Here is a 26,937-nt window from a genome sequence, read left to right as displayed (position 1 = left end):
GTGGACTCACGCTCATTTAGCAGCGCTTCCACTTGGCGATGTGCGTAACTTTTCAGCTAGATTGCCCTCGCTCTTCCACTTTCCGCTTTCCGCTGCAATCTGCAATTTTGTTTTCCCTGCTTTTTATTTTTGTTGGTCCTCCCAAAGCACGCCCTCAATTGTTTTCCATTCGAGTTCCCCCTCGCTGGGAAATGTTTTATTGTGCTGAACGAGGGTCTGACTTGTATTAGCGTAATTCCCGAGCTCATCTGGCGGCGAACTGTGATTGCGGTCCCTCCAGGAAAACCCCCTGTTGCCAGCAATCTTTTGGAGTTCATTAATTTTTATGCCACAACTTGGCATTCGAGTGGATGAGCTCGGCTTGGAACAGCTCACTCGAATGCAAATCTCAGGTCGCCTTTGTTGCTGCGCTAATAAAAAGCATAATTCCGGGGAATTTTCATATTTATGAGCAATGGCCTGTCCTTTCTGTCTCACTTTCGCTGCCACTTACACTTCCACTTGCTCCAGACCAAGGCCTGCAGCGCGTGTTGCCGCTCTACAATTGTTGCAGTCATACGCATAATGCCCAAGGAACGTGAAACTGTTGCAAAGCGCAATAAATTTTCAAAATATATTATCCCAGCACGAGCACTGACAGCGCGACGACCACGCTGCGTATGAGTGATATTTTGGGGGCAAACCGGGGTTTCGGCGACAGTTAATGTGAATGTGAAAGTGAACGAAGTCGCTCGCAGACGGTCAAACACAAATAGGTTCTGACAAGCTCCGGCGGCTCGGTTTTGATTAAAGGCGTACTTTGCGCTACTTGTGAAAGCTGGCCAAAGCCATCAAAAGAGAAATTTAAATATAAGGTGTTTGCGGGCCAATCTCTATTAAATACATAATTATTCGTTTCTGAGTTCATGTTTTGCCCCTCTAAGCCCAGATGGACATAATGGCCTGAACCTTACCAATTTGTGTAGTCTGGATTAGGAAAACGCCGAGCACAGGTGCACTCCCATTACACTTACGACAGCACGATTCGGCTAGCTTCTCCTCGGGGTGACAACTAAGACAGCTAAAACTGGTAGTTCTTGCTACCTGTCACAGGAAACTGCGCGGCAAGACAAACCAAATGTCGCTCAATCACGGAAGCGGCAGCAATAATGCAGGTGACGGGCAGCAGGGCATGTCTGAGTGCCAGGGATCTCGGCCAAATTGAAGCTGGCAGAACGTTAACAAGGCCAAATCACGGCCGAGCCTGCTAGCCATGTGCATACGTGGGCCCAAATGCCCACATCGCATATGCGCGGGGCTGTGGATTGTCCTCGACAATGGCTGGTTATATTTATCATACATTTTCTTCGCTCTTATTTCGCCGGCTTGCCAAGCCCATATGCAAATTCATTTTTGCCTCCCACAAAGGCCCCACATAAACATTTTTAATGCCTGCATATGCCAATAAAGAGGTCGTAACATCAAACAACAGCAAGAGGAGAGCTGGAAAGCTGGAAAACCGAGAAAGCCAGCCCTTGATATCAAAAGGACTTCTTTGTTTCTAATCGCTCAGTTGGCTGGAGCACGTGTTTACTGAGTTGTTGAGCTGATCACTTGGTAAATATACGAAAAGAATCCAAAAACTGTCTCAACATATTTTTTCAGTGTGTATGTGTGCCACCAAATAATTGTGGGAAGTACATACACTTTTTGTGGCAACTAATTGGCGGAGGGCGTGTCCCTAATTTCCCTCTTTTTGTGGCTATTTCCTCGGTCTTCTTTTCCTCGAGGAAACTTCAAACAAAACCTCAATAGCTGAAACCCCTCTCATAAAACCTTCCACTTCTCCCGCCCCTGGCCAGCATTTCCCCCCTTTTTCTGCCCTAAAATAAGTACATTGTTCGAGAGCTGCGGTTGCTGAATTCTTGTACTCTTGTTTGCTTAAGTTACATTTTATGCACAGTTTATGTTTGACCGGTCCTAAGTTGTTCCACAAATATAAATTGGTTTATTTCTTAAGGGTGCGGTTATTGGTTCGTATCTGTGTGTCAGGGCTGCCGTTCCTCCGTTTTCAGATATACGGACACGCATACGCAGTTTAATTTCTGCAATTAAGTTATAGGATTGTGATTGTCGAGAAAATCGATAAGGATAAGCGATAAGGTATTAGCATTATACAGGTGCAGAGCATCAAAGCATGTTTGATGAAAATACCGATTTCAATCAAGTGCGAGCATCAAACTTGCAAGTAAAATGTTGGGGGATTCTAAGAATTCCCTGTTTGTTGTTTTTTGAATGTTGTTGTCCCCAACTTTGTTGATTTTATGCCGAGCGCATGAGCTGACCGCAAATGGTGCGTTATTCAGTCGATACTTCAAGGGCACATAATGCATTATTTATTCCGTTGCACAAAACATGAACATTAAAAAAAGAAAATATGTTAGGTCTATGAAGCATACGAATCTTCAAAAAGCGTCCCTACTTTTATAAGGGCTTTAGAGGGGAAATTCCGGGATGACAAATAAAATCCAGCCACCTGATATGGTTTACTTTGCCCATCCCTTGCAGCTGCATCATTATATGCCTGGATAGTCCCATCATCTTCAAACCTGGCGCCATCGTCATCATGCTGTAGTTTATCAACTAAGTCTTAATCAAGCTCAAAGTTTTCCCTTGGCTTTTCAAGCGCTGGCTGCTGAGATGGTGAAAAACTCTGCCAAAAGTTTGCATGCTTTACCTTATTTTAGCTGCAGCCAGTTGTGGATCCAAGATCCGGGTTTTATGGCCAAATTAATAAGTTTGATAAAAGGCAGGCGGTTTCTGGGTGCTGCAACTTTTTGAGGCCCCGAACTAAACCTAAGTGATCTCGGCGCAGGACATTAATGTCGAGGCACTTGCGAACCAGTGGAGAAAAATCGATGTCGCAACGCCCACCACGTGGCCACGCCCCCGTAAGGCCGACCTCCATTTGGTCCACCTTCATCCCTTTTTCCCCGCCAGGTGACAGTTTATAATGAGCACTCATTACGATTCGCAGCCAAAAACGAGTACCGCTCTGGGGATATCAGACGGGGATGGTATTTAAAAGATAGTTTTGTTGAATTCCGTGCCATTTCATATCCATTCAGAATTTAACATAGATTATTATGCACACATGTATTTCTATTTACCTCAGAAAAATGTATCATTTATTTATTATGACGATATGGCCAAGAGGGTAACCCAAAGTCAGGTCACATGACGAAAGGACCAGATAAACCAGCAAGCCCAGTCCAAATGTTGCATGTGCGCCAGAAGAAAGCTGAACGACAGTATTTTGTAGCTGTGGGCTTTTCCCCAGTCAGCAATCTCGACTGGATATTGTATATCTTAACGGCTCAGTGTTTCTTTTTCGGCCGAGTGTTTAGAGGCTAAATATGTGAGACCACATGCCACATGGGTGGTATTAAATGTACTATGCTGATGCGCTAATCGGCTTTGGTTGCAGGCTCTGTACTAATCCCTGGGCAATTTCAATTAATGTCTGGCCAACTAGGAGTCAACTGATAAACCCTCTGCAAACAATGGAATTTATGGGTCAACTCCCGTCCCAAGAACCAGTCCGAACGCATAAATCAACCGGAACATCAATAAATCAGAAACTGTTGGCATGCCATCAAAACATGGTCAACTGAAGGACCTCAATTGCATTCATATCCAATTGTGTAATTTAGTTAGGCGCCGAGGGGTTAGGGGCGCAAGAATAGACCAAAGGCAATGGCAATTAATACACATTTTACGTTGACAGCAATTTATTGGCAAAGCAACAAGCAAACAAATCGAAACTACTATTAATTGTAGAACACACTTTGCCTACACATGCTGCGCATCTGTGCCTTTTTTGCTTTTACAATACGTTTACAAACATTACAAGCTCGAAACATCGTAATCAAGGTATAGGGTGACAAGGACCCTGACAAAGTAAATAAGGCAGAAAAAGTTGAAAAGAAGGCAGAATAAGAAGGAGAAGACATTAAAAGGGGCTGTTTAAATGCCTTAGAAAGTTTGAAATTCTTTTCCCCTACATCATTATGCATGTACATTTCTTATATTTACGTAGAAAAGTAAGTCATAAGATTTTGCCAATTAAAATGGACATATACCCAAATAAGATGTTGCTGTCGCCTTTTAAAGTTTTCAAAAAACTTTATGGCAACAAATAATGCGTTTTAAAGTATGGGAAAGATTACAGTGTCTTCGGTTGTCAAAACATATTCCTGCTCAACTTTTAAATTAAAAATCTATGGTTCACCATTTTTTCAAAAATATGCGAAATAAGAAAGTGCAAACAGAAAGACAACTCTGAGGTGACGAAACGATAAGCTCACCCATAAAGTAGAACGCCATTCGTGATTCGGAAATTATGGTAAATGCTTTATGTGGAAAATGGAATCAGAGAAACTTCATTATGCTTGTGTGCGTGCCAACTGTGAGTTGGCGTTTCTCCGCCCGACTTAGTGCCTTTTTCCGGGCTGATTGCATAATCAGTAGTTTGATTAAATAAATGATTAAATAAAATTGATTGATTTGCTTGCCAAAAAAACTTGCTTCTGAACAAACAAAACTATGAAAAAACCCACTCCGGGCACACTCTACTATAATTAATTTCTTTTTTTGCCTCTGGTTTTGCACATTGATTAATTTCGTTCATTTGTTCGCCATAGGCACTGTGTGTTTAGATCTATCACCCGTCAACAATGAAAAACATCTGTTGTAGAAGTACGTACGATTCATTCACGAAACTCTCTCCCTCAAGTTATCGAATTTAGAAGCTTAGTTTTGAGTACCCCTTCTGGAAACCATTTGAATAACGGAAAGTGTACCATAGGAATATGCTGAAATTTTGATTCTCGTTAAGAAAATAATTTAAGATTTGATTCTGCACAAATCGGGATACTATTACTCAAGTTATGGGAGTTAGAAGTTCAATTTTGGGTACCTTTTCTGGAAACCATTTGAATTGCGGAAAAGTCGAACATGAGAATGGGCTGAAATTTGGACTCTCGTTAAAAATAATGATTTAAGTGCAAAATATTAGGGAATTCAATCACAAATTTAAAGAGGTATACCACGTTGAAATCGGAATACCATAACTCAAGTTATGGAAGTTAGAAGTTCTATTTTGGGTGCCTTTTCTGGAAACCATTTGAATTGCGGAAAAGTCGAACATGAGAATGGGCTGAAATTTTGACTCCCGTTAAAAATAATAATTTAAGTCAAGAATGTTAGAGAATTCCACCACAAATTCAAAGAGGTATCCCACGTTCGAATCGGGATTTCATAACTCAAGTTATGGGAGTTAGAAGTTCAATTTTGGGCGCCTTTTCTGGAAACCATTTGAATTACGGAAAAGTCGAACATGAGAATGGGCTGAAATTTGGACTCTCGTTAAAAATAATGATTTAAGTGCAAAATATTAGGGAATTCAATCACAAATTTAAAGAGGTATACCACGTTGAAATCGGAATACCATAACTCAAGTTATGGAAGTTAGAAGTTCTATTTTGGGTGCCTTTTCTGGAAACCATTTGAATTGCGGAAAAGTCGAACATGAGAATGGGCTGAAATTTTGACTCCCGTTAAAAATAATAATTTAAGTGAAGAATGTTAGAGAATTCAACCACAAATTCAAAGAGGTATCCCACGTTCGAATCGGGATACCATAACTCAAGTTATGGAAGTTAGAAGTTCTATTTTGGGTGCCTTTTCTGGAAACCATTTGAATTGCGGAAAAGTCGAACATGATCCCACGTTCGAATCGGGATACCATAACTCAAGTTATGGAAGTTAGAAGTTCTATTTTGGGTGCCTTTTCTGGAAACCATTTGAATTGCGGAAAAGTCGAACATGAGAATGGGCTGAAATTTTGACTCCCGTTAAAAATAATAATTTAAGTGAAGAATGTTAGAGAATTCAACCACAAATTCAAAGAGGTATACCAAGTTGAAATCGGAATCCAATAACTCAAGTTATGGGAGTTAGAAGTTCAATTTTGGGTACCCCTTCTGGAAACCATTTGAATTACGGAAAAGTCGAACATGAGAATGGGCTGAAATTTTGACTCCCGTTAAAAATAATAATTTAGGTGAAGAATGTTAGAGAATTCAACCACAAATTCAAAGAGGTACACCACGCTCGAATCGGGATACTATAACTCAAGTTATGGGAGTTAGAAGTTCAATTTTGGGTGCCTTTTCTGGAAACCATTTGAATTGCGGAAAAGTCGAACATGAGAATGGGCTGAAATTTTGACTCCCGTTAAAAATAATAATTTAAGTGAAGAATGTTAGAGAATTCAACCACAAATTCAAAGAGGTATACCAAGTTGAAATCGGAATCCAATAACTCAAGTTATGGGAGTTAGAAGTTCAATTTTGGGTACCCCTTCTGGAAACCATTTGAATTACGGAAAAGTCGAACATGAGAATGGGCTGAAATTTGGACTCTCGTTAAAAATAATAATTTAGGTGAAGAATGTTAGAGAATTCAACCACAAATTCAAAGAGGTACACCACGCTCGAATCGGGATACTATGAATGGGCTAAAATATAGACCCTCCCATCGGGGTCCAATAAAACATGCTCTGAGATATGCCCTTTCTGCAAACCATTGGGAATACGGAAAATTCAAATATGAAAACCAGTTAAAATTTTTACCTTCGCCTAAAGAAAAATTTGAATGTATATTACTAAAAAATGCAAAACGGGATCCAATAACTCAAGTTATGGAACACTAAAGTGTAGTTCCATTCTATTAAAATCATTAAAAAGGAAAAATAAACCAAATTCGTTTAAAAGAATCCTGTGCTCAAGCATAGTTTATACTTGTAACATTCTTTCCCTAGCAGCTGGAGAAACCGCACTCCCGTCCCCAAGAAGAAAACGAAGGGTCTTAGTGGCAATCTAAGTCCCGACTTCAATGAAAATAGCGGAAAAGGGAAGCCAAACCTGTTGTGAGCCAGCTCCTCCACAGGATCCACACCGTAACCACGCGGTTTCGTTCCCGCTGCTTTCCACTTCCCGCTTTTCAAGCATTGTTTGGTCGCTCCTCATCAAAAGGAAATCCCAGCGAATCCCCTTCCCATTCTCACTCGCATTTTTCACTTGGCTGATGTTTTCTTTTCATTGGCATTTGTTGAGCCGTGTAATAATTGCTACTGTGCTTACCTTCGAGAATGTATGAGAACTAACATAAAAACTCGAAGGTGCCCACAAAAACACATTTCCTAACTTCCCAATTTCCAAAGTAAAATATTTCCTGAGAAAATCTTGAAACAAAAGACTGTTGTTGAAGAGAGATATTAACACAATTTAATAGCATTATTTTTCAGTGGGACTAACACAAATTCAATGATTCTGCTGGCTCCTTTCGGAGGAATCTACGGCTGTGTATAAATGCTTATTAGTTCCTCTCATTGGCAGGGAATTTAAGGTATCTTTTGGGGAATAAATTCCCTTCCTGGCGGACCTAAACCTCATGTCCTTGCCTGGGACGATTTTGTTGCCACACAAGCACTTCGATGTCAATGAACCTGGGCTCCGGATTCTTCCTATGACAGCATCGCTGTTGTTTACAAAGGAAACCCGAAAACGCTCCTGCACGCGCTGCTCGGCTTTTGAGGGCTCCGCTTTTTGGCGACACTAAATCTGAATTCAATATGTTGTCGGTATAACATATTTCATCTTTGGTCAGCCTCGTTTGCATAGTCGCTGTGTGTAAGTGTGGGCAAACAACGTGTTGTGCCAATATTGACTAGGCCCCCAGGCTCTTCTCTCTATATGTATACACATATTCACTGAGAAAAACAAAAAACCAAAAACAAAAAAGCGAAATGCGGAAAGCACAAACAAATAGCCAGGGGAAAAAGGGCCAGATAAATTATTGAAATATTGCCTTTCGGTGGCATGTTTGTAAAGAAATTTAATTAGGGCGATTATATTACCAAGACCAGTTCTGGGCTCTCGTGTTTCACCGGGGGACCCCTCATCACTGGCCGGCATTGATTGGTAATGAGATCACGGAGTTGACTTTGATTGAATTGGGTTTGCCTTTGAGTTGTTTTCCCAGCCATGATTAAGGTGGATTTTAACCTACTCCCATTTCAATTAGTTACAGGCTTGCCTGGTCAACCAAAGCGATATGCTTGCAGTCACAGCCCACCTGTGCTAGTTAATCAGTTTACGATAGATGATCCACACTCCCAATGAAATACCCTCACCATGCTCTTTCGAGGTCTATTACCCCTTCTTTTAGCAAGTACATTAAAGCTAATAGTGAAACGACCTCAAGTAACTCTTTTGCAAATTTCAAATGCCAACATCCAACTTTTAAGCACCCACAATTGCACTTTAAGCATTCAGCAAGGAAGGCCGGCCGGAGAAATCCCCGAAAGCGAAGGCAAAACAAAGAAAACTTTGGCTGTAAAGCATTTAAAAAATTAATTGTGACCTTTTCTTGCCGGGCACTGCGATGCCCGATAATCCTTTCACCGGCATTCATAAACAACCGGGCCAGGAGTCATTAAAATCATGATTAGCAGAAGCCACAGGTGCCGTTAAGTGGAGCCCAAGCGGAAGAAGCGGTGGTTGGGTGGGTCAGCGGGTCACAGGGAGCTCTGTTTGTCTGCCGCTTGACTGGGTGCAAACTTAGCCGGCATTGAAAGCGACCAACTGACCGACCGCAAAACCGGACAGAGGGATCTTAGTGTTTTTCTTTCAATAATTCGGCCCGAAAGGGGGCGAAAGGGCGAATTCCCCGAGTTCAATGAGGTGGGTGGCGGTGCAAGGGCACAAGATGGTGGCCAGCGGCCAAGGGGTTTCGGCCATCCGATTCGGACCTCCGACATTTGCCCTACCCGTGCTGCATTTTCCCGGGGCCTTTCGTCTTTTTCTGGCGTGCCCCTTTTTATTGTGTTTCCCGACCGCACTTATGCTTTGTTTTGTCCCCAGGTCAAAACTCAATGGTTTTCCATGTTTTCGCCATTTGTTCGGATTTTCCTTACACGCCGTGCTCGCTGCTGATAAGCCCTCTTTTCCTTTGCAATTCGGTGCATCATCGACGGGAATCGATTTTATGTCGGCCTAATGTCGTGCAAAAGAGCTAAATGCAGGTAACACTGATAAAAGACCAAACTCTGGATTAAAAGTTCGGTTGTAACTCAGGAAGTGTAAACGTTGAAAAGGTGCCTTTTAAGAAAATGAACTACCGTTTCATTTAAGGACAATGGATTAGTAGAATAAAGATTCGATTTTGTGTTATCTCACTGCAATAAATCTTATAGCACGTATGAATCCGGTGCAAATTGCAAGTACAAATAAAAACCGAAATTAACTTATTTTTCAATCACTTCAGTGCACTTCGCAGATCGAATCTCGAGTAGCAAGCTGATATGTTTTTCGGAAGTTTTTCTCATGGCCAATTAAAATTAATTAAATAGTTTATACTTGGTAGCGGCAATTGGAACTGGATTAAGTACATTTATTGTCGATGCAACACTTTCCGATTTCCACGACCCCTGAATTTCACATCGCAACTGGCCATTCTGCACAGCTCAGCTGAAAGCATTAAATGCCTCTAATTATAATAGTTTTCTGACTCAATAATGGCTTATTGTAATGTAAGGAAAACGATGGGCCGAAACAAAAGAAGGTCCTTTCTGGCCACAAAAACATCGGACACTTCTAACCAAGATAACACTTAATTCTGGATATTCATGTTCCTTTAAGCATTTACAATTTTTTCAAAATTATTCCTTCCTCAAGCGTTTTTTATGCTTGATGTCTAAGGTCCTTGTTCCCCGTCAAAACTAACTTTACTTCCCCACTTTTATCAATTTTCTCGGCTGCAACTCGAACTTAATGTAAAGTCGGGGCAAAGTGCAAGTTACTGCCTCACAAGTTCCACACGGAAAGTGTGTTTTTCATATCAATTTTTGCTCTCCGCTTTTTGTTTCCTCATTTTATTAAACTTTAAGCTGTTTTGCCAGCGCAGACTGCGAAAACTTTGCGCCGGATAAGATCCACAGAACTATGCGGGCCAAGAGTCGGACAAAACGGTTTAAAATGCAATATTTGAACTTTCGAGAGCGAATCTCAAGAACATGGAGCACGCAAAGTGTAGTATTTGGGGAGTTAAAATCAATTTCTGAAGTCGTTGGCACTTTTGTGAGAGCCCATTGGTCCAGGGTACCTTATCACAATCCACAGCATTAATTCCCTGTGATGTGCAGGGCCTTTTCTACAAATGGCCAGAATATCGGGGCAGAAAACATTTTCTTTGATTTCGGCGAGGAATTCAGTAGCTCGTTTATGCCTTGTTTAGGGCCACCGGTACATTTTTGCCATTGTTCGGCTGTCAGTTCGGGTTTCCCATGCCCTTTCACAAAAAACAAAATAGGCCAAGAAAGCGATATTTACCTGATAAATTCCTGGCACTCGCAAACTTTTCTATTTATTTAGCTTTCGTTTTTATGGTCACAGCACAGAAACAAAAATGGGTAAAAAACTGTATATCTGAACTTTCGTATATTTTTTCAAGGTTTTTGTATTTGTTGAAAAGCTTCTCGCATTTGTTGTGATATTTGGTGATTTTCAAGAACGTTTCTCATCAGCAGGAATTCGGTTTTCAACTAGATGTCTTTTCGTCTCCAGTTTTCCCCTTAGGTCTGTGTGTTCGCCTTAAAAAACCCGCAACGACTGAATCAAAACAAACAAATTTCTTTAGTTTTATTCGAAAAAGTGGTAGCGGATATTTCGGCAGCGGCTTCCCGTTCGTCGGCGCTCGGAAAAGCCTCGGAAAAACATCAATGGAGTGTTCCCAGCTGTTGGATATCCGTTTTTTATCCGCCCGCCTTGAGTTTCCACGTTATCCGCGCGTCTGCGCTTTTCCCTCGCTCGGCACTTTTTTTGTTTACATTGCCCCTGCTTGACTGCGCTTGTTTGCCTCGCTTTCCCCATTTCCCCGGCTTCCGAGCCGCTGGCCCGGCATTGTTGCTTTTCCTAAGCGTTTTTTAATCTCTTAGCGCCGCGCTTTGTTTCTGAATTCTCGAATCGAAGCGCTGCTCTCAGCTGTTTGCCATCGACCAGAAGGTCTCCAGGTGTTTGACACTTGGCCCATCCACCCCATCCCCTCGAGAACCCGAGAACCCGAGAACTCGAGAACATCTAGCTTTAACCACACCTCGGCAGAACTTGTTTACACCTTGACATGTCCTGCAGACGGCGGAAAATGGGAAGCATCCCTTGGCAGAAAGATTAGCATTACCTTTTCCGTTTGCGTTACTTGGATTTTTAATGGTGGCAGTTTACAGCCAAATTTACTCGCTCGGTTTTATGACCATCTTTCCTAGAGCTATGCGGTTGCTGTTTTATGCTCTTGACTTTTGGGTCATTGGCTTGCCGGCGAAAGATCCGCGAAATGGGAAAAGTCATCAGCTTTTACGTGGCTCGGAGTGCGTGGAAATGCAATTTCCTCATCAGTTTCGCTTGGGCCCTTTGTCGCAGGCTTGGGTTCGCTTTAATTCCTTGCATGTGACTGGTTTATTTTGGTCGATTTCAATCGAAAGCTGATTCGATTTGGCACTGATTGATCCCTTGTTGCTCGGATCTCCGCAGGATGTGTGGCCTTCTGCGCCCAGGTGAGCCATTAGGAGTTCAACGATTCAACCCCCCAGGACTGCACTTCAGGCCCTTTGTCGGCTCAAACAAAGGGGAAATTGACTTCCTTGTCATATTTGCGACTTGCGACCAAATCGCTATCTGAAGCGTTGCTTTGGTTCCATCCCAAGCACTCGAGTCGCTCGGGCACTCGATTAGATCCCAGTTTATGAGAGGCCTTCCGGAATCAATAAGCCAATTCACTTAGCTCAAGTCGTTGACCGAGTGGACGGCTTGTGCACGGTGAAAAAGTGCGGAAGAGGGGCCAAAGGCAAGAGAAGCCCTGTATCCAAACAAATATTTACTATTTGGATATGGCGTTTGCTTTGTTCAATGATGTAGCAATCGAACTACGTGCAATCCTAGTTACTGCTCCCACTGTAAATACTTATAGTTAATACCGACGTGTAAGAGCACTGCCATTTTCTCTCAGTGTTGCGGCAAGCGGCAAGCAAACGTATTGACTTGGAGACGCTTGGAGTGTCCCCACTTCAGTGATGTTTCTTTACAATAGGCAATATTTTCACAAACCATTCTTCTTTGCCTTAAGTGCTCACGAGTAAAGCTCCCAAGGTTTGAGGTGCAGGCCTTTTACCTATTATATCTGCGGAAACATTGATTTATAAAATAAATGTTTCAGTTGATTTTAACCGAATCAGAACCGTAGTTTTTTGTGCGAGAATTTTAAGCGGACTTCCGCCACAAAAGCAACATGCAACCCCAAATTCTCAGCACGTTCCACTGTCAAATTTTCGTCCTTTGGATTTCGCCCGGGGGACTCTCTCATACGCTTTGAAATGCTAAGTTTTCAGTTGCATTTCCAATTTCCATTGCAGTTGCCGTTTCCGCCTGGTGCCACTATAATTGCATTTTTGCACTGCAGTCCGAGCATCAGCATTACGGTCAGGAAGTTTTCCCAGGACACTAGTGCCAGTGCCAGCCACAAAAGCATGTGGGGCTGAGTTTGAAAGTGACGACGAGGAAGTGCCAAAGAAACCCCGACAAAGCTATTGAAAATACTGCAAGGGATCAAAAAGAAAATTAGAACAAGTTATCCTAATATTAAATAATATGCAACATATCAAAAGCGGGTGAGTACTCACAAATTATGTACAAATGCATTTCCCCACCGATAGCTTATTTGATAACATGCCGCTTTGAAAACCCTCCTTCTAGGGGCCCCCTCTCGTTATAAGTTTTAATGTACAGAGCAAAGTGAACTTTCAAGCCCAGAGACCCAACCTGGTAAATAATCAAGGCCACCATGCTCGTATCCTGGCAGGTATTGGGTGTTGCAGGCAACGCAGTTGTGATTGACATGCCTTTGGGGCTCCACTGGCGATTCGCCAAGAACCCTGACAGCCGTAGGAGCCCCGAGGGCCCGGAAAGTGCGTTTCAATTCCGGCAAAGGCGTCGGTTAATTCGATTGGAAACTGTACGTGCATACGAACCGACAGGTGTCCCATCAAGAGGCCGCATTCACATTGTTGCAAATCCGGTGTCAAGTGCTGAGTCCTTGAAAGACTCTGCTAGAACACCTCAGTACCGCCTCAATGGCACTCGGTGTTTGCGAGTGTTTTAGGGACTACACCCCGTACGGATTGTACCAATTTACCAGTACAAAACCTCCTACTGTAAGCATATCACAATTATCACATGATCTTACTTGCCCCTTATTATATTTAATGGATTTTCAAAATCAATCATAATCACAAATCATTATGTACAGTAACCTCTGCATATATCAAGCTAAGCATGCTGACTTGCGTACCCAACGTGCAATATAAAGAATCTACATATAACATGTCGAATGTTTCGTGGCTTATCAATAATCAAGTCTTTAATTTTACGGAGCGCCAACCTTCAGGGCATTCCAACTCTTTCATCTTGCCGCCGTATTCCCTCCTCAATTCATCAATTCAGGGGCGAAGGTGACGAAATATCCGCACACAATGCGTGTGTTTGTCGCATTGGTATTTCTTTGACAACCAACAAACAAGCCCCTTCCCGGCCTTTTTCTCTCCGTGCACCTATCCCCCCACACGGCCCGGGGCACTTGTAAGGACTTGCGAATGTGTGTGCGCTACAAATTGAATTCAACATATTTGCTTTAAATGCTTTCACCCCGTTTCGGTGGAACTTCCTCTCGCAGCTCTCCCCTTTGAGGGCCCGCATTGACTTTGGTAAAACACTTGTATTTCCCTGTATCTGAAGACATAAATGTTCACATCCCAGTGCCCACTGTTCCATCACTTCTGACAGGGGTTTGATCACCCAAGTCCCAGTGGGCGTGACTGCTCGTGTGGGACAGATTATCGCTTAAACCATGATTACCACAGCAGTGGCAGTAATTAGGGGAACGAACGCGGGGAGTGGGTGTGTCATAAATACTCTCAAGATTGAAGTATATCAGCTTCCAGCCACGAGCGAATGCCCCGCAAATGGGGACGTGGGTGGGTGTGGGAAAGTGAACGATGGGAGCAATTTGCTATTAGTTACCTCGGTTATTGTTATGCGTGTGTGCTGCGTGGGTGTCGGAATTCGGGAAGTGGGCATGTGGGATGTGGCGTGGGATGTGAAGATGTGCGGCAGGAGTGCGGTCTGCTTATGCATTTGCTAACGCTGTGTGCGTGCCAATGTCCCCCGAGGAGCGGGGCTCAGCTCCACATGAGACCAACTCCCCGGCGCACTTACAAATTGTATAAATGGCAAACGAATTTGTCTGTGAAAAGGGAAGGCATTCGCCTCCGCCCTCACGTAATTTCCCCGCTGCGCAGAACCCTGTTCTGCAGTGCAAATGCAACTGTTGGCTTGGAAAATATCACAGGATATGGCGAAAGGAAGAGCTTCCGGTTCGATTCATAGGCAGAAACTATGAGGCGCTCGTACGCCACACAAGACACCAAGCAAATCGATCCAACCCAGAAGGAATATTGTAAATAAGAATACAACTGCAATTTTCTTAGCCTTAGCACCCCGAACAAAGTGCAAATTAACTGTGAGACCACTGCTCCCTTTGTAGTATTTTCATTGCTCATGAAATTCCGATCGGAAGTGGAGGGTAAACCACTGCCGCGGGATTGTTCTGTTCCCAACTTGAATAATTATTCATAATTCAGCGGGAATCACGAACAGTTTGCCCGATCCGGTGGAATTACAAAGGGCGCCCGGCGAATAAATTAGGTTAGCGGAACTTTCCGGGCGGACGGTTGGCCAGTGGCCAGTGGCCAACGGCCTTGAAACTGAAGCAAATTAATGCGAGCCCGGGCTGCTTTGCAGGAACCGAGGGCAGCAGATAATTCAATAGAGCGCGCCCCACACACACATTTAATGTGGCTTTCAGGGGTCGGGTGCAGGGTGCGGGGTGCGGGGTGCGGGGTGCATAACGCATACGCCGCGTGTGCAGCGGCTCCTGTGGCGGCCAACTATGGCGCAGCCCACGCACCCCGCCCCGCCAAAGGGCAGTTTCGTTTGGGCTTATCCCCTCCTCGCCGGGGCCCCGCAACCGCCATTCCCATCGCCCTGCAGCCGCCATAAGCAGCGGTTTTCCGTTGCGCATGGCAACTTGCAGCAAAAAGCGCCTGACAGACGACTGACAGATTTTGCTGCGGAGGTGGGCGGCCCAAGGCCCAAGGCCGACCACCTGCCACGAGCACTCTTTTTGCAGACACCATACCCTGGAAAAGGAATGCCAGATGCGTTTGACTCTCCTTTTTCTGCGGAATCTCGGAATTTATATTACCTTTTTCCTTAAATTGCGCCTTTTCATCTTCATCTCGTGGGTTTCCCAGAATCCCCAGTGTTCTTGCTCGGCTTAAAACCAACTTTTAACTTGTCACAAGGGACCTGAACAATGTATTTATATGTATTTTGTAAGCTTGATTCGTTAAGTCAAAAACCCGTGTCCACCAGATAGGGTATTGTGCTCGCCCGCAGGCGTGAGGAACTGCCGGCTCCAACCGCGGCTTCCGCGTGCTGCGAATGGGCGAAATTAAAAGCATTAAACTCAAGCTTACTTCGATATTAGCGCGACATAATTGTCTGATTAAGTGGATGCCGTGCCTCTGCTCGCCTCCTGGCAGGAGCCTCTGTCTGGCAACGCGGCGTATGTGTAACGTAATTTGGCAGCCTGACAGCTTTTGCGAAACGTGGAACTCGGGGTGCAATTAGCACGTCTCGCTAGACTTTTGGTCTGCTGCTTCTTTGTGTCCTGACGGTTGCCGGCAGTGGTTTGATCACCACGAGGTCCCTCGAGTAGGAGGCTGTCTAAAAGGTTCCGCCGATGCTCGGCAAATTGCGAAAGGGCCCGATAATCACAGGCGATGAGCAATTGTTCCCAGGGCCCGAAAGGGTGGAGGCACAATTAAATCGCCGACTCAAGGATGAGCAGCACCTTGTGGCTGTCACTCCCGGCAGGTCCTGTTGCCGGCGTTGTCTTCGCTGCCGGATAACGGGTCTGCGAGGCCACCCCTCTCCGGGATCAATTCGGACCCACTCCTGTCCTGGCCAGAAAGTGCCTTAATGGGTGGCCTCCCCGAGGATTAGTACGCATTAAGGTACTTCAACGATCTGATGAATGATTTTGTCCTACTTACTTTCATCGCACATGCTTGTAGCGAGTTTCGCAAAATAAAAAGTTGGGTGGCAAACAGCGCAATACTATTTAATAATTACAACTTATCAGATTTCCTCCGTCTGAGGCCGGCATTTGGCTGTGCCACCGGATACCCGAAGGTCTAGTAGGCAGCAGTGGCAGTGGCAACTTCAAACACTTCGCTCGTCTAGCCCCAGTCATAATTAAGAGCAAGTCCCTTTGTTTTCTTGTTGTGTTACTGAGGCCGCAGCAGGGGAAAAAGCGGAATATTAAGTTAATGTTTTAAGCGGCTTGTCAAGCCATGACCTTGCCCCGCCGGAGAAGGCAAATAAATGGAAAAAATGAGCATTTTGCGCCGCCTCTCATTACAATTTAATGCGCTCGGCTCGGAGGCTTAGGAAAGATTTAAACAAGAGCCTCTTCCCCCGCGATCCCGAAAGAAGCCATTAAAACGGTTTAGTTAATTAACATGCCATCCGAGTGCCCCGGTATGTGGTGCTCATTGTAAATGCATGGAATCGATTTCAGTGCCCAACTCTCGTGTCCACCCGCGGGAAAATCGATTGGGCTGGCTGCTGGGCGCAGTTTTCCACAGCCTATGTACTTTCAAAGGCACATAATGATGATATGATATTAAAATATGATGCTGAGGAACCGCAAGGGGTGAATAGCATTACGGAGTGTGTTGAACATACAAAGCTATCCCCTTGAAACTACGAACCAATGCAAGCGGAATCCGCTTCATGACACTTTTAAACGTCGAGTTGTTCTTTAAGTGCTGCCACGTTTCTTCGTAGGCTTTTAATTTATAGCACACTTTTATTAAATTTAAGTAGCCCCTGGCTAGCCACGCACTTTAATAGAACATAGAAACGCCGCCACAAAGCAGCGTTACGGACTCCTCCAGGACCCAGAAGCTGTTCAATTTTGTAGCCCTTCTCGAATTGCGATGTAACAATAAGCCGCTTGTCTTATCTGTGGGAATGCAGGAAAACTGCTTTCCCGCCGGCAGCAACAGTTTGTCCACATGGCGCATGTGTGTCTGTCCGTCTGAGTGCCTATGTGCCTGTGTGCTTGTGTGCCTGTGTGCCTGTGCAATTTTTCTCAAAGCCAACAAAGTGAAAAGTCCTCGCTGGTGGCACGTAATTTATGCACGGCATAAAGAGCGATGCACTCGGCAAACCAGGACAAACTCGACTTGGACGGAAGGCAATCTGCTGTCGCCGGGTCAAATGCTCGAGTGCTAAGCATCAATCACCACTACACTCATGGGCCGCACAGTCGCTGCGCGCGGGGTCCTTTTTCCCGCCGCTCGTGTGTCGCAGACTGTATTGATTACTTATTTGTTGCGGCTGGCAATGCAGCTTTTAATTGAATCCGAGAGACTTATCGACGGCGGGATTAGACTGCAGCCATGGAAACCCAGTGCCGGGTGAAACGTACTTGCTCGTAACGTGTCCTTGCCTCAGTTGGTCTGCAGAGGCAAGAGGGGCGTTAGCAAAACGACCAGCGAGTGCCGGAAAATTCACTCGGGTGTGGGGAAAGGGTTTCCAGTTTAAATTAATTCGGTTGCTAAGAAAGCTGGCTAAATGGGAGCCAGATGAAATAAAATATCCATGTAATACTCGAATGAAATGTTGATTAAATGTGGGTTCAATGCGCAGAAAAACAATTTTTAATAAGAGGGCTGGTTATAAATGAAATGATAATAAGGTGGTGAACACCTTTCCCGAGACCTGTGTGATTATTATGGCTCATATGACAGTAATTCACTGGTAAATAAATAATAAGCTCTGCCAATAGGCTCCCATTAAGCGGTCATGTTCCTCCGGCCGAAGCGAACAATTAATCAACAATTAAGTATCGCTAGCTCGGAGTCAACTCTCCGGAAACTGCGAAAAACCGAGGGACCTGCGAATTGCATGGCAAGTATAAAGGGCAAAACAAAGGGAAAACGCGAGGGGTAATGCAAATGTTCCATGCCTTATTATCGAACCCAGATGAGTCAGCCCGTGTTTTCCCCTTGGATATCCCGCACATTATGCATTCCTTTGGGCCATTAATCCATCTGCGAATCCCTGAATTATTGAAGTTTTATACTGCCACGAGCCACTCGCCATCATAGCTGGGAACACACACGCTGGAGTTATTTTACACACGAACGAGCACGACTGCATTTTCCATTTTTTATTTATTCGGTAAATGACCAGAGCTCTGATTCCGCCTTAATCAATTTACGAGTCGTCAAAGGGTAATGGGAAAATATTCGAACCGGCGGCGACTGCGGAAAAGCGGGCGGAAAACTTGTCGACGGTCTTTGATCACTTGATGTTGCACGGCTGCAAGTTGGCAATCAATATCTAATGAAATTTGGAGCCCCAGCTCGCATTCGAAAAATATCCACGGGCCAGGAAGTGAATGGAGACGATACGCTGAAAATATAGCAACATGTAAGAATGAGGAACGAGGATTGAAGCTGACTTTTAGGACGTCATGAAACAAAATGTAAAAACGTACTTAATCAATAAATTGGCGTTCTTTTCACACTATGAAAACATTAGGTTAAGTTACTGCCCTATGGAAATAAGTGTACGTTGAAAACCCCTTAGAAAGGGCAGTTTGCGGGACATTTAAAGGCTTCCATCAAAGGGTACGCCCAAGTAAACTTTTACTTTGGCCAATTTAGCAGTCGGATGTGGGGTCCGGGGTCGGGAGTGGGGATGGGGAGTGGGAGTGGGAGTGGGAGTGGGAGTGGGGGCCAATGGTCAATTACGAATGCTATCCATGCCCAATGGCAATTTAATGTGCTCCAGTCCGTAGTGTTTTTCGAAAACAATCGAAAACCGATTGACCAGGGCAATAAAAGTCATTAAAAAGTACATTAAAAGCGCTTCGAACACGAAGTCGATTCAGTCCGAGTGGGATTCTCCAAAGAGAATATTTAGACAGCCATTTGGCTACTTATATGCGTACTCAAGTCCGAAACGATTAAACTAACATTTAAGCTGACTGATGGAGTAAACAAAGCGTTCGAGTGGCGCAGACTTGGGGCACTATTGAAATGGCAGCGATAATTGCAGACGAACAGCGTTATCGCCGCGGGGCTTATTGCTAATGAACGGATAAACAAAGGCCATTGTTGGCCCGAGAGCGAAGCTATTCCTGGCAAGTGCAACCGCCTCGAACTTCTGGCAAACGTCCCAGAGCTGTACATGCTGTCCCCTGGCATCTCACCAAGTCCAAGTCCAGCTGCTTTCTCTGAGGGATGCCCACCTGGTGTGACCAAACGAATTACTCCAAACTGGAGCAGTTCCGCCTCGGTGATTCGGACGGCCCGAGTCGATGGAAAACGGGAAAATGGGCTGGTGCCAAAAACTGAAACTAAAGTAGCAAAGTGTGTAGCAAAATGTAACACAATTATATTTTTATAATACGAACATAAGGGGCATCACAATTCGGAGAACCGAATGAGATGGAGGATTCGTCAGTGGGGGATTATAATATTGAAGGTGCGTTCTTAAAATTCAGAGTCCGCAAATGGCCGACATTAGCTCGACTTAACCTACAACTTCTGCCCCATATCAAGGCTACCCGGATCCAATTTGGAAACAGCCGCATTTGCTGTGCCATGCCCAGGTCCCGAGCTCATTGCCCAATTCAGCGATAAGTCAATTTAGTTTACACTCGGTGAGTGCCTTTGCCTTTGCCCTTCTCTGGCGCCTTCTCCCGCCGTTCGGCGCCCACTTCCTCAGCCGGGCGGCAGCACTGTCACCTAGATGTACATCGCCACACAGGTGCTGTAGCAGAACGTCCGCTGGCTGGGAAAGTTTCGCGTGTGCGCGCCCCGAAGTATGCAGCTCGAGAGGAAGAAAGGCGGAAGGCGGGAATGGGCGAGTGCTCACTGCGTGTGCGGCGGGTGTTTGGGAAGTGGTTGAAAATTTGTCGTAAATATTAAAATTTCATACGTTTATGCAAATTCATTTTCGACGACTTTACTTCCTGTCGTGCTTTCGGCTTTCGGCTTCTCCTGCCCACCCCCACAGCTCCGCCCAGCCTCTGCAATCTCATGAGCACTTGAAGATACACACGACCAATACTAGACGACCTGCGAGACAGTATTGCTATGGTCAATATTACAAATTTAATTGGGCAATTTGCCTCAAGGTGTTTGGTGCCATTTCCATATCGGTGACGTCGGTAACCGTTGCGACAAACCTCCTCAAGAGGCTGACACCAAGCTTGTGAACCTGTTTCTGACAGTGTACCCACACCTTTACCCACTGCGGAGTAAGATGAGTTGTCGCTTTATGTGAAAATGAACATTTATTAAGTTGAAATTACATTACAAATAATTTTCGTATTATTGTAATGCACACACACGTGTATTTGCCTACGAATGGGGCACAGGGCCGGGGGCGTGTTGCACGGCGTAATATTTATGTAAATGTGTACTGCTGCCGAGCACCCCGACTATCCCCGTCTCCTGGCGAAGCATCTCTGACGGCTGTCAGTCAGCCGCCTTTCAAGGCCTCCCCAGCTGCCTCTTCCCTGCGCCACTCGCCTATTTATTCATTTACATAAAGTACTTTAATAAAGACTGATTTAAATACACGAGTCGCAGTGCGTGCTAGACGAGGGCGGGCTAAGTAAACGGAATAATTGGCTTTAATAGCGTCCAATTTGTCACATCTCGTATGCAGATTTTCAGCAGGAAAGCAGGAAAGCAGGAAAGCAGGAAAGCAGGTCCGCCTTCAATTGAATTGCCATAAATTGCCCCAGCGTGGCGGCATTACAACCCGGTATTTAATACTAAAAAGAACCACAAATGAATGGCCCTTTAAATATTTGTATTCCGTGGCTTATCATATTTTATTGCATACGCATTGATGTCCTAGTAAATTGTACACTTAATACGTCTGATCCCTTTTCCCTTCTCCTATATAAGTGCCAGGTACCTCTCGTTAAAATGCAAATGGGTAAAGACCAAAGTAGCGGGTGCATTACAGGTCTAATATGCGCCCTAAGCATCGCGCATACGCAACGTTGTCCTTGCAAAGTGCACTTTTTGTTCTTCAGTCTTGCCTTCGCCGTACCGTCTTTATCTTTCCCTTGTTTGCTTGCCCGGCTGGTGAAAATAAGACCGAAAACTGCAGGTTGGAATTTTAGAGGGCGGAAGAGCCGGAGCCCAGCGCCCAGAAACCGAGAACCCGGCGAAACCGTAAAAGCTGCGTTGCCGGACAAGAGCTGCATGCGAAATGCGCTGCAACTGGGCCAAGGGTTATCTCTCGCAACGAAGGGAAGAGCTGTCGGGGTCAGTGGAAGCTGTAACAATGGACGGTTGCTACAGTTGCCACTGCTCTGGCACTCCGCTCACGTAACATTCGTATAACTTTCTTTGTATCTGCATTCGCACCTAGCCACCTAGCCACCTAGCCACCTAGCCACCCAGGCACCTGTCCCCCACGCCCTGGCCCTGTCCCGGCCCCTGACAAATACAAATATCTATTGTGTGGTATTACGGCGCCCATTGTTTGCCAGTTAGCCGAGAGGGGTGCCCGAAAAAAGGGAAGCAAGGTGGGGGCTCCGGACCCCTTGCTGGCACTGCTGTCAACTCGGCTTATTCGCCTTGATATTGCGTGTATTACGGAGCAGAAATGCCATTCAGTCCGGCAGCGGAGTGCATACTTTTCGGCTGCCGCGCAGCGGGCAGAGCGGGCCAACAAAGGCGGAATCGTGCAGCGTTCTGCGGCCTTGCAACACTTGCAGTGTCCGCCGATACCATGCAAGTGCACTTCGCCCTACCCCTCAAAGGGCCGGCTAAAGTCCCAGGAGTACAATCTGGTGATCGGTGTTATCCTTGCTGCTTGTTGCACTGATCTACGAAGAATACACAAAGCATACTTCTCCCAAGGGGTTCCGAGTGCGAACTTCTTTTCAGTATTCGATTCGATTGATTCGCCTTATCCAGCTCCCGACTCAACTTTGCATTTCCCTCTGCGGCTGTCACACGCAGAGATAAGCCCCTCGGCTCTTTCCACCTGTCCCAGGAAAACGAGGAAAATGATTTAAAAGTATGTATGTGTGCGTACCCTCTTAAAGTTGAATCGCAGACGGAGAGATACAGGAAGTGGAAGGACGGAAGGACGGAAGGATTTGCGCCGCGTCCCCCGATCCCGCCGCCATTTTCCCCGCTTTCCCTCCGGTTTTCTGTGCGTGATTTTGTTTTAGATTACCCTGAGCGTGTTTTTATTTCAACATTGCCAACATGTGGCAAAATTATTTCCGCTCAAAAATCGACTTCCGGCAGCTTCCTCTATTCATGCCACACTTTCCGTGCTTGTGTTTTTCGCTTGTTGTTATTTTCCCCTTCATCTGCTCTTTTTTCTGGGAAATTGAAAGACCTGCAAGTGGCAATGAAGGTGAAACCAGGGCGGGGACCCCACGTCTTGCACAGTCGTATAAGGATTTCTCATTGAGGGACGTTTTATTATAAATTATCGCAACTAAAGTGGTTTGATTTCAGTTCAAGCGAAAAGTAAAAACTTGTTCCATTGTTCATACTTGCCACTGGGAAAATGAGTGCCATAAACACATAAACTTTCCCGATTGCCGACGCACTCAAAAAAACAACGAGCAACAACGAAAGAGCAAAGGACAATGGCTGCGTCCGTCTCACTGTCCCAAAAACCGTATAAAGTGTTCCTCAGAATTTTATGTTTTCGTTCTTACCTGTTGCCGGTCGTTTGGCGAGCGCAAGGTATTTTCCAGGACTGTGACTTCCTGGTCTGCCGTGCGGAGGTCAGGACTGCGCCCAGAACTTGCCATCGGTTGCGGTGTTTCATTATTAAACAGCACTTAAACCAGGCAGGCCAACTACCGGGCAAGCCGTTTCCCAGCTGTGTGCCGCCACTCCAGTGGGTCCTTACCCCCGAAAACTCCTGTTCGTGCCCCTCGTGCCCCTCGTGCCCCACTTCTGCCGATCTGTCAGACAAGCTACAGACCGGAGCAATCCCCTCGTGCCCCCACCCATTGGTGAGGGACAGCTTCTGGAGTCCCGAGGAAGGGTTCTCGGAATGTGTTCCCACCGCTGTTCCCAGTATTGCGCTCTCTTAAGCCTTCGCAGAAGGAGAAATCGGCGGTGAAGAGTGTATCTTTTACTTGAGCTGCATCACTGAACTATGAGCACGGTTTCCTTGGACTACGTGTTGAGTATATATTTCTTTTGTCTGACGATTTTATTATTATTGCATTGTATTGGCTATTAACTGTTGAAAGGCGTACCACTGTTCCCCGTTCTTGGATCTCTTTAGTGCTTTAGGTGGAGAAAGCTGAAGCAAAAGCGCCGGTACCCCTCCCTAGAGTATAGAGGGTATACTTCATTTGTGCAAGCGTTCGAAACTGAGTGTTTGAGTCATCCCTTAAAAATATTCCAATGGTGCACTCCGCGAGAGTGGTTTTTAGTTTCGTAAAGATGTGCCAAGAAACAACTTTGCTAGCAAGGGATGTTGAGCCAGGGTTCGATTTTTGTATTGTTCTATAATAAATCGGCGATATTTTTAAAAAGTTCGACAATTTATTCGTAAGTAAAAACATTCGGCTGATACCAAAGCGTATTAAAAAATGGGGTTGCCATGTTTGCCATGTTTAAAACCGGCTCAGTCCTTCCCCTCGACAACTAGGAACAGTTGACTGCAAACTCTTCCCGAAATTTCTGCATATAGGGAAGTCCATGCAAACCTATTTCTTGCTTGCCGAGGGCTTGTACTAGTAAATCCCAGTAACTTTCCGCAGGCTTCGAGCCGCTGAATGGCACCTTGCTACGGCTAAGCACCGGCACTTAATCAGGTTGGGCACCCAAAACATCGTAAAGAGCCAGTCCATGTTTACGCCCTTATCGATGAACTTATCAATCCTGTTATCACCGTCATGGCCTTGTCATTGGAGTGGGCAAAACCTCTAGGAATACCCATCTTATCGGGATTCGTCATACACGTAAGCCCCACGCCGTAGACGCCATCTGTTCGATTTTAGAACTTTATTTCCCCTCCACTAATAGACTAATTACTCGTCGGCCATTACTCATATTAAAGTGTTTTTCCCTGCTTTGAGGATTTTAAAGCGTCTAAATTGGATTACATTTATTTTGTCCTTTGTCCTCTTTTTTGCGGCTGTGCTGCTCTTATCACTTTCGATGCATTAATAATGCAATTTAGTCATTTGCGTGCTTCGCTCAACCGAGTGGTCACATATAATTAAATAATATAATTATTGGCGCGAGAAGAGCTACACAGCCCGCTAATGCAAAAGCAGCAGGTAGTGAGGAATATACATTTTAAACCGGGTAATAGTTGACGAAACTCTGGACTTTAAATGGTGCCACAATGCTCAGCCCTTTCATAAAGAACACAATGTGCTGATTTAGTTTTTGGTTTTATTAACATTTTTGAATTGATATATAATTTTAGATGTTTTTCGTTTCTACATAATAGTAAAGCTTTTCGGGGTATAAAATTGATAGTGGTTGGAGGGGAATACGTATGGGATATGGGAGGTTAAACAGATATATTGAAGGAATCGATGGAATCTCATGCTGCCTGTGCTCGCCTAGCCACGATGGTGTCTGTGTCCATGACCTCGTTTTCCGTGCTTCTTCTTACCCTTCTTGTTCTTTTCCTTGCCCGAGCAGTTTTGGTTCCCGCCTTTCTCGTACTTTTCCTCACCACCGGACGTTGGTCTTTCCCGGGATCGGGATGGTGAGTGTCCACGACGGCCAAGGAACTCGGCTGGTGGTTCAAAAGACTGACCGGGATTACCGTGGGATCCAAGGGGTCCATGTGGTCCATGGGGTCCGGGGGTTCCAAAGGGTGGTTGTTCCCCTTGGGGAAAGGGAAACTCCGGTCCAAAGCAATGGTGTGGCCCTTGATGGCGGCCATGATGGGGACCACGACGGGGACCATGATGGGGCCCGAAATGAGGTCCAAAGTGGCTACCTCCATGATGACGGTGCCTATGTGGAGGCCCGAAATGATGGCCACGGTGGCCCTGCCTTCTCTCCACTTGGCTGTCCGAACTAGAGCTGGAGCTCCAAGAAGAGCTTGAGGAGGAGCGCTGCTTCCTGCCCTTTCCCTTACCCCTCCTCTTTTTCTTCTCCTCCTCGGAAGAAGAACTGGAGCTAGAGCTAGAGCTAGAGCTGGAACTAGAGCTGGAACTAGATCTGGACCTCCTGCCCCTCGACTTGCTGGGGCCTCCAGAAAGGGATAAGGATCTTTCTACTGGACGGCCAAACGGTCGACCCGGGTGGCCATTTCCCTGTCCGTATCCGGGTCCAAATCCGAATCCGAGTCCGAAATCTCCTCGATATTCGTGCTCAAATCTAGGCAGAGATCGGCTCCTCCGGCAGGCCGCGCGGTTGTCCAGGGCCCACGGCAGGCCCATCGACCGAAAAAACTGGCGCTGATCCTGCCAAGGTCCCTGGTAGAATCTCCAATCGAAGTCAAAAGGGTGATGGGGCGGTCCGAAGTGAGGCCCGAAATGGGGTCCAAAGTGGGGTCCCATGTGGTGGGGTCCGTAGTGGTGATGGGGTCCCAGGTGGTGGCGCCGGTGGCGGCCATGATGATGCGGCCCATGACTATGCTTGTGGCCATGCTTGTGGCCAAATCCGTGACCAAGCCCGTGGCCAAAGCCATGGTGGCCATGAGGTCCTCGTCGCCAAGGATTTCGCCGCCATCCGTATCTGTAGAAGTTGATCTCGTCCTCGGAGCTGGAGCTCGAGCTGGAACTGGAGCTGGACGAACTGGAACTAGAGGAGCTGGAGGAGGAGTTCGACTCCTCCGCTGCCCCCTGCCGCTCTCGCTCCTCCTCCCTCTCCTTGGCCTGCTTCTTGGCCAGCTTCTTCGCCTTCTTCTTTTCCTTCTTGGCCTGCTTCTTTTGCTGTTTCTTGCCCTTCCTCGAGCGCTTATCCTGGCACCTGGCCTCCTCCTCGGCCAGCAGGACGATGGAATGCTCCAGCATGCGCTGGGCTTTGGCCATCTTCTTGAAGGCCTTGGAGTACCGCTTCTCCGAGAACCTTGCCTGGATTCTCTCCTCCCGGTCCTTGGGCACCGGCACCTCTTCAAAGTCGATGTCAAAGTCGATCGGCTCCTGGGGAGCCTGCTCCCCATCCTGCTCCTGCTGCTTTGCCAACTCGCTCATCTCGTCTGCTCTCGAGGATTTACCTTCGATGGTGTATTTTTGTTTCGAAAGAATGCTAATGCTTTGCTGGAGGGACTCGCTTGGTGTTTCTGGTTATTGTTCGCTGGGACACGCTCTTCCACAAATGCTTGGAGACTGATGACAACCGCTCGCCGGCCGGCACTTTTTATACGCTCGGAAGGTCGTCGCTTGTCGGCGCCAGCGGGAGGCGCTGGAGCAGCGGTAAGAACGCCCAACTATTGGAGCTCTGAAATGCGTCGGAGACAAAGGGAGAGCCACTGGGGTACAGTAGAGCAGGTCCGAGAACTTTGCGAAGGCTACACTGAAATTCTCGGCACAGTCCTGCCCTCCGAATTTCAAAAGATTTGGAAGTCTTTCATAAGCGAAATCCGCAGTTTATTTAAATTTAGAAACCTTCGCAGAAAAATAAAGCCCCTGGCACATTATGTTTATGATGATATATTAAACACAAGTAGCGAA

At 45.8% G+C, this 26,937-nt stretch overlaps 2 protein-coding genes and 1 long non-coding RNA gene across 3 annotated transcripts in view; 1 reads left to right on the top strand and 2 right to left on the bottom strand.

The window, feature by feature from the left end:
- The window catches only part of LOC108024213 (sex peptide receptor), a 41,783-nt gene extending 31,331 nt beyond the window's left edge, over positions 1-10,452 (bottom strand). Inside the window, exon 1 of the mRNA XM_017094072.3 lies at positions 10,434-10,452. The gene's annotated coding sequence lies outside the window, so the exon portion shown is untranslated. The remainder of the gene's footprint in view (positions 1-10,433) is intronic.
- Positions 1-12,757, top strand: part of LOC127011590 (uncharacterized) — a 55,533-nt gene extending 42,776 nt beyond the window's left edge. The window contains exon 3 of the long non-coding RNA XR_007764688.1: positions 12,509-12,757. This is a non-coding gene — a long non-coding RNA (uncharacterized LOC127011590). The remainder of the gene's footprint in view (positions 1-12,508) is intronic.
- An 11,923-nt stretch (positions 12,758-24,680) lies between these two features.
- LOC108024133 (hornerin) lies at positions 24,681-26,613 on the bottom strand. Its single transcript, XM_017093915.3, has one exon. It carries the CDS (start codon positions 26,455-26,457, stop codon positions 24,871-24,873), a length of 1,587 nt encoding a protein of 528 aa, XP_016949404.1. The 5' UTR covers positions 26,458-26,613; the 3' UTR covers positions 24,681-24,870.
- Between the last annotated feature and the right edge of the window lie 324 nt (positions 26,614-26,937).

Source organism: Drosophila biarmipes, chromosome X, assembly GCF_025231255.1.
Source record: "Drosophila biarmipes strain raj3 chromosome X, RU_DBia_V1.1, whole genome shotgun sequence".
Taxonomy (NCBI): domain Eukaryota; kingdom Metazoa; phylum Arthropoda; class Insecta; order Diptera; family Drosophilidae; genus Drosophila; species Drosophila biarmipes.
The sequence above is the reverse complement of the archived record's forward strand: the minus strand, read 5'-3'. Positions and strand labels throughout refer to the sequence as shown.

What these genes read in the sequence shown, in the direction of transcription:
- LOC108024133 (XM_017093915.3), bottom strand. Translation starts at nt 26,457, where the DNA reads ATGAGCGAGTTGGCAAAGCAGCAGGAGCAGGATGGGGAGCAGGCTCCC.